Source organism: Phoca vitulina, unplaced genomic scaffold, assembly GCF_004348235.1.
Source record: "Phoca vitulina isolate PV1807 unplaced genomic scaffold, GSC_HSeal_1.0 scaffold59, whole genome shotgun sequence".
NCBI lineage: Eukaryota > Metazoa > Chordata > Mammalia > Carnivora > Phocidae > Phoca > Phoca vitulina.
In genome coordinates this window covers 7,676,802-7,683,985 of record NW_022589762.1, presented here as the reverse complement: position 1 = coordinate 7,683,985, position 7,184 = coordinate 7,676,802, and the positions used below count along the sequence as shown (strand labels likewise).

Sequence of the window (7,184 nt, the reverse complement as noted above, 5' to 3'; positions counted from 1 at the left end):
TGTGTGTGTGAGTAAAGTGACAGAAGTTTATTAATCAAGGATACAGAAAAAGCTCTCAGGAGTGAGAGGGGTCCCGACAGGGTTGCCACAAGATGCTCTTATTATAAGCCTGTCCCTCTGTTATGTCTTCATGTTTGAGTTTGTCTTTTTCCACGTGTATTTCTGGGCCTCTGGTCACTACCCCTGCTCTATTTTGTCCTTTATGAGCCTTTCCACCCCTGAGTCTCCCACCATACCCTCTGCCACCCTAGCACACAGGACACCGAGGTTTCCATGGTAACACTTCAGGCTTTAATACGGTTTGCTAAGGGTGATGGAAGGTGAGTTAGGGCATCTGGTCATTGAGATGAGAGACAGCAGGGGGCTCCAGGCCCCAGATCCAGTGCCCACCTCCACGGAGTCTGGAGGCAGCTGCCCTAAGCTTAGGGCCAGAACTGGTGTTACTCAGGGCCCCTCCCCTGAGTCCCGCAGGCCCACTTGGGCTCACAGGGTCAGCTGGGGGAAAATGGGGTTACCTGGGCCCCAGGATCCTCCCCAAGGTCTTGCACTCCCCTCACCTCCTGTCAGGGAGCAGCGTCTCCCTGCACTTAACCCCAAAGGAAGTCCAACGGCTCTGCTGTCAGGGGACCCAAGGGAGAGCCTGCGGGGTGAGAGGCCCAGGGGCCTGGGCCGGCGAGGAGAGGGCCCTGGCGAAGCAGTTGGAGAAGGCAGAGGTGTCTCATCAATGAAGGTGGTGATCTCTTCCCGGAAGAAGCCAGGACCCCGTGGGGGTCCCCCCCCTGACCCCAACATCCCACCCTCCAAGAATTGGCGAAGGCTGGCCAGCCCCCCACCTTCAGCTTCCTCCTCATCCTCCTCATCTTCCAGCCTTTGTCTTCGTCCCAGGTACTCAGGAGGGCCCCCCAGGGCTCGGCTCTGGGCCGGGAGGACCCGGATGTCATCAGAGGATGACCACTTATGCAGGATGGAGCCTGGTGCCCGAGGAGTAGAGAAGATGTTGGTCTCATCGTGGGACAGACGGCGGGACAGAGGGACCTGGGGAGAGGAGCCGGCAGACCCAGAGGTGCTATAGGGACCAAGCAGGGGTAGAGGCAGGAACCAAAGTAGGGACTCGGTAAGATGGTCCCACCCCCTTAAACTTTTGGAAAACATCCTGTGATGGGCAAACCTGGTTCTGAGAGGTCTGAAGGGGAGCCTCTCTTGCCACACGTTTCTTTCACCTACCCCTTAGGTGCCCTGCAGGCCAGGGCTAGGGAGTGGGGAGTCGGGATGGTCAGCAGAGATTGGAGACAGGTAGTAAGGGGGTACCCAGAACAGGAGGTGCACTCCCTAGCCCCATACCTGTAAGTAGTGGACCCTCTCAAGAGGGGGAAAGAGCATGTGCCTTCCAGGCAGCAGCTTCACCTGGGAGGGGTCCCTGCCCCCTGGTCCTGTGGCACCATTAGCATCAAAGCGCACTTTGCACACTCGGCCGTCTGCATAGTCATCACAGCCCCCATCTAGGAGGAGAGAAAAGGGGCAGGGTGGTTACAGACAGGGAACGCCCACTCCCCTCCCCACCCCCACCCCCTTTAAAACCTCCTGCCCCCTTTACAAGCTCCCGGGAGAATCCTGTTCCCACGAGCCTGTAAGCTCCAAGAGGAAAAGCAAGAGTGCCTAACGTCTGTTGCATTCATTGCTAAGTCCCTAGTGCTCCATACATATAGACATGTTTATTGAAACAGCCGCAACCCCACCCCAAGAACTGTCCCTATAGCTGGGGGTCTCTCTCAGGGAGCTTAGCGTCCCCTTAGTTCCACAGCCTTCCTTTACGGTTGCGTTAGGACTCTGGACTGTTTCTCAGGCACTCGGCCTGGAGAGTGGAGGCAGAGCTGGGAAGTGTGGGCTTCCAGAGGGAAGCCGCGGCCGGGTGGAGGGAGCCCTGGGCGCAGAAGGAAGCGATGGGTGTACATAGGGGTGCGGGATTAGGGAAAGGGAGTCAGCCCACGGGCGGCGCCGGTTCCGTCCAGCAGGGGGCACTCCAGGGCAGCCCGTCCCCACACAGGGAAGGGCCGGCAGAAAAGGGAGCCGAAGCCCGGGAAAGCCAAAGCCCAGTCCCTCCTCTGACCGTCGTCGCCTTCCTCCTCGGACATGATGGCCACGCACTGCTCCCACACCGTGCGCACGTCGGCCCGGTAGCGCTCGCAGGACCAGATGAAGGAGGGCAGCAGCAGCGTCTGTGCCATGGAGCACCACAGCACAGCCAGCACCATCCACGGCGGGGCCGAGTCCGACTTAAGGGAGAAGAAGCTCACCACCTAGCGGGAGGATGGGGAATGGCGCGGGGTCACGACCCAGCGCCCAGAGGTCCCCTGGGCCCCGGATCCAGTGTTCTAGTGCAGTGGCTGGGCAAGAAGGAAGGGATGGCCCAGTTCACAGAGGCTCAGGACAGAGGCAAAGTCGGAGGTGGAGATGGGACGAACAGAGGGCAAGCGCCTGATTCAGAGGAAGGTCGGGGGCAAGGACTGGAGACAAAGCCCTGAGGTCCAGAGGGACAGAAGCAGACGTGGTACAGAAAAGTTGAACACAGAGAGAAATTTGGGAATCGGGACTAGATGGGGATGCAAAAAGCGGGGGTGGTGGGGTGAGCTCTCTGGGCTTTCCACCGGAGTGCTCAGAGACCCTGTGGTATATCCCAAGAGTGTTAGGGAATGGAGACGAGCTGGGCTGCTGGATGGTAGGGCTGGGGGCCGAAGCGTGGAGCCGCAGGATAGATGGTGGAGCTGGAGGATGGGTGGTGGAGTTGAGTAGTAGAAACTGGAAAACAGACAACGAGGCTGGGGGTAATGGGAACGAGGAGATGGATGATGGAGGTGGGGGGCTCACAGATCTAGCGGGGGTGGGCAGAAGAGAGGAAGGTGGATGGCAGAGCTGCTGTATGGCGGATGGACTTGGAGGTCAGGTGATTGTGCTGGGGCCTGGATATTGGGAAGAGCAGGCGGGGGACCCCAATCTCACCAAGATGGGCACCCCTGTGAGTGAGTCATAGAGAAAGACGATGGCGCTGACCAAGTTGGTGACCTGCAGGGATGTCTTGGCCGACTCAGAGCCGTCCAGCGAGGACCGCCGCTTCCCTCTGGCATCCTCCACCACAATGGCTGGCACCTCAAAGGCTGGCCGGGTACCCAACGCCCCTGGCCCACCCCCCTTGGCCCCGCCCCCCACCCCCGCTCGCCGGGCCAGCCGAGCCCTCCGGGGCCGGGCCCACAACGTCTGGTAGAAGGTGATGGCCACACAGACCAACCCCATGACAATGCCCCCAAGTAGCAAGAGGCTGAAGCAGACGCCAAAGCCCAGGCCAATCTTGGAGACTATGAACTGGCAGCCGCGGGCGTAGTAGCGCTCGCCATTGTTGTGCCAGCCAATGGAGGGCAGCGTAGAGAGGATGAAGCTGACCATCCAGATGCCCATGACGGCGTGCAGCGCCTGCTTCTTGGCGTTGCTGAGACGGTAGTTGACGGGCCAACGCACCATCCACATGCGATGGTAGGAGAGGGAGGCGACTGTGAAGCAGGTGGCCAGGGCCAGTGTGTAGTAGGTGGACACAAACACCTTGCAGATGCTCTCGTTCCAGTCATAGTCGGAGGAGGCCTGGCGCCGGAGCTGCACCACGGCGAAGGTGGTGAGGGGCACGGCCGCCATGAGTATGTGTGTGCCCGCCAGGAAGCAGAGCAGCAACTCCAGCGGCTTGTGCTTCTGCTGCTTGGCCGAGATGCTGAGGATGATCCAGGCATTGGCCAGCAGCGCCAGGAGCCCACAGGCCAGCCAGGACAATGCGTTTGAGCGCAGGGAGGCCTCCTCTGCCCCTGCCCCTCCCCGAGCCATCCTATATCCTCGGCCCCCCCACCCCCTTGAACTCCTGGGGGTGGGGGCTAGGTCTCACCCAGGAGCCCCACTCACACACACACCCATGATGCGCCCGATCTCTGCCCTGTGGTGGAGCAGGCCGCCCAGCGGCCTACCCTACTGCTCAGCATTGCATGACTGACCCAGCCAAGGTGCGGTGCGGAGGGCAGGGGAGGAGACTGAGGGTCAGCAGAGGTGGTCCTCAGCCTCCATATTGGGTGGGAACCTTCCCGAAGTATCCCTGTGGTTGATGGGGGAGGCAAGCAGAATGCTTTCCCAACTACGAGGCTGGCTGAGGAGCTCTGGTCCCCATGCCGGGACTTCCGGGTCTCTTCTTCCTCTGGTTCTTGACCAGTCAGGGATCTTCTGGGTGCCCCAAGGGGTGTGTGTGGGGGGTGAGGCTCAGCCACCTGGACAAACTGCAAGGGAGAAATGACATGTGGGAGGGGGAGGGCAAAAGGTAGGGCCTAGGCTGTTCTCCAACTGACTTCACGCACCCCCTTCTCTTGAAACTACAGAAGTAACTGACTACTAGGGGTCACGGGGTCATTCAGAAAATTCTCTTGCCTTAAATCAGATGGCCAGTCACACAGCCCACACAGGTAAGAGCCCTGCTTTCTTGACTGTCAGGAAAGAAGGTGTTCTGACCTCCTGTCTATCCCTTTCAGCCCTTTTTCCTCCCTCTGGCATTCCCAGGTCCCTTCTTCTTAAGTGCCCTGCTCAGTACTATTCGATCCCCAGCTTCATGTCCCTGAATCTCTCTTCAGAGCTATTGCTGCCAGGTGCACGACTTGTTTCTTTTTTGAGGGTTCAGGGTAAACTGGGATATGTATGCTATCTCAGCTCCTCCCCAGCATTCTGGCTCCTGGGCCCAGGGGGTCTTGGTGCTCAGCCCCATTTCCCCAAGCCTGTGTGATCCCCCTCTAGCTCACCAGGGATCTGGGAAGATGGGAGAAAGGAGGCTGGGACCAAGGGGAGGGGGGGCTAGGGAACCCGAAGGCGGGGAAACCGCTGACATCAGAAGCATCCAGAAATGGAAAGATGGGGAACTAGGGGGAAGGAGGAGAGTTTGAGCAGAAGAGAAAGAAAGAGGGGGCAAAGTGATAGTATCTGAAAATAGAAGGAAACCTCCAGAGACCCCTGGAAAGGAGGCTTGAGAGCCAAGAGGGGTGATGTGGAAGGAGGGAGCAGGAAACAGGGAGGCTGAGAAGAAAAGCCCCATGTTCAATAAGGTGCTGACTCCCACTGGTAGACCTCCACTCTTTCCTCTCCTGCCCCAGCCTCAGTTTCCCTCTGATGGGAAGGCGGGTAGTCCTGAATTTCGAGAAGCTGAGCTTCAGTGAGCCCTGGGGAGGGGGCTAAGAGGAAATCAGGGGAAGCCCTGAACTGAGTGGAGGCAAGAAGGATGAGCTAACGGCTTGAGGGGGGTGGGGGGAAACAGGGGTAAAAATGGGGCACAGCAGTGAGAGGGTCTACTTCCTGTGGAAGAACCTCAGATTCTTGCCCTCCCTGAGAGGTCCTAGTCCACCCCCCACCTTTGTTCCCTCCGGAGCCCAGTACACCCTAGTTGCCATGGCAATGGCCAGCCAGAGGGAGGTGGAAGGAATTGGTCAGAAGCGCCCCCCCCCACTACTCTCCCCTACAGCCTTGCACCCCTTCCCACCTACCCCCACCCAGGCCCAGCGGGTGGGCTGTGGAAGAAAGAGATGGGGAGTCAGAGAGGGAGGGAGGCAGGAAGGATGTGAAGGACAGAGAGGAGGTGAAGGACAGAGAAAGATCAGAGGAAGGTGGGAGAGGGGATCTGGGGGACTCCACCGCGGACAGGGGTCCCTTGCCCTTCGGGGTGAAGGGGTAAGGTCAGGCGGCTCCTCCCTCCCACCACCCACCGTGTTCTCCGGGGCAGTGACAGCAGGTGGCTGGGGAGGAGGGGCTGGCCGGAGGGGAGAGGAGGCGGCTGGGGGGGGGGGGAGGGAAGGGGGGAGGCGGAGAGGGGGCCGCATGGGGGACAGGGCCGGGGTCGTCTTACCTCTGGCTGCGCCCGGCACTGCCATGGAGACCGCACTCCCGACGCCGCTCGCCCGGGCTCCAGCCGCCTGCCGGCTCCGGCTCGCCCGCCCTCCTCCTTCCCTCCCTCCTTCCCTCCGGGCCTCCCTCCCCCCCACCCTCGGTCCCAGCCTCCCGGGCTCGGCCCGCCGCTCACTCAGTCTCTGCCCCCCACCCCAGGTCTGTGGGAGCCCCCGTCTCCCGGAGGCGCGCCGCCCGTGAGCCCCGGGTCAGGGGCCGGCCGGGAGCGGCTGGGGTGGGGGGGCGCGGGGGCGAGTGCGGGGCGGGGAACTGGACGGCGGCGACTTGGAGGGGGAGGGGCGGGGAAGGAGCCGGCAGGGAGGGGGCGAGGACGCTGGCGGGGAACCGGCTTCATTGGTGAGACGGTTCGTGTCCTGCCTCCACCCCACCCCGGTTTTCCACACGAACACCAGCTCAGAGAGGCAGCTGGTGGTGTTCGGGGAGGAGGAAGCGTGTGTCACTGTGTGTATCCGCGAGGGCTGCGCCCCGCCCGGGGGTGCAGCTCAGACGGGCAAGTGCTGGAGGTTGTGCTGAAGCTGGGGCTTCTGGGGGGTGGGGGGACACAGGTCTCAATGCACCCCCCGCCACACACACATATCGCTTCCTCCTCCTGGAACACAAACTCACACTTGTGTTGGGGATGCACACAATTGGCAGGCACACATTACAGTTTCTCTTGGTCCTTTTTCTCTCCCGCACACATACGTGTGTAGCGCACACACAACCCCGCAGCCTCGCCCTCGGTACAGCCCCAGCGCAGGATTACAAAGTCTGCGGCCCGGCACACACAGGGCCCTGTGGGGTGGGCAGGTGGGTAATCAGCCCCCAAAGAATCCCCCCTTCCCCTAACACCCCCCCACCCCCCGCGGGGAAACTTCATCTCCTTCCCCTGGCAAGCCTGGCAACCTCTCCTCTGGGTCTGATCCAGAAGATCCAGGTCCCCAGAGAAGAGTCTGTCTGTCTGCCTGTCTGTCACATACACACACGGACACACGAAGAAGAGCATCTTCTTTACAGTAAGTTTATTGTATTTTTCTGTCAGCTCAGGGACGCAGGGGCAGGAATACCAAGCAAGCATTGGGGAGTCCTCCTGGAAGGGGCAAGCTGGAAAGAGAAGACTAGGGAGAGGGGGTAGGGACTGAGACAGGTGGTGAGAAAGGGAAGGAAGGAGAGGCAGAGGAGGCTGGGGATCCTGAGAGAAATGGATCAAGAAGAGGAGGAAGAAGACTACTTGT

At 60.7% G+C, this 7,184-nt stretch overlaps 1 protein-coding gene across 1 annotated transcript; it reads right to left on the bottom strand.

The window, feature by feature from the left end:
* Nucleotides 1-251: 251 nt before the first annotated feature.
* Nucleotides 252-6,216, bottom strand: GPR162 (G protein-coupled receptor 162). The gene is made up of 5 exons (XM_032391034.1): nucleotides 5,912-6,216; nucleotides 2,998-4,304; nucleotides 2,108-2,297; nucleotides 1,342-1,499; nucleotides 252-1,035 (listed from the first exon to the last, which is right to left on the bottom strand). Exons 2-5 carry the CDS (start codon nucleotides 3,862-3,864, stop codon nucleotides 484-486), a joined length of 1,767 nt encoding a protein of 588 aa, XP_032246925.1. The 5' UTR covers nucleotides 3,865-4,304; nucleotides 5,912-6,216; the 3' UTR covers nucleotides 252-483.
* Between the last annotated feature and the right edge of the window lie 968 nt (nucleotides 6,217-7,184).

Coding starts and splice junctions, on each gene's coding strand:
- GPR162 (XM_032391034.1), bottom strand. CDS start 3,864: ATGGCTCGGGGAGGGGCAGGGGCAGAGGAGGCCTCCCTGCGCTCAAAC. Junction 1,500..2,107: donor CGAGGAGGAAGGCGACGACG/GTCAGAGGAGGG, acceptor CTCTCCTCCTAG/ATGGGGGCTGTGATGACTAT. Junction 1,036..1,341: donor AGAGGGTCCACTACTTACAG/GTATGGGGCTAG, acceptor TCCTCTCCCCAG/GTCCCTCTGTCCCGCCGTCT.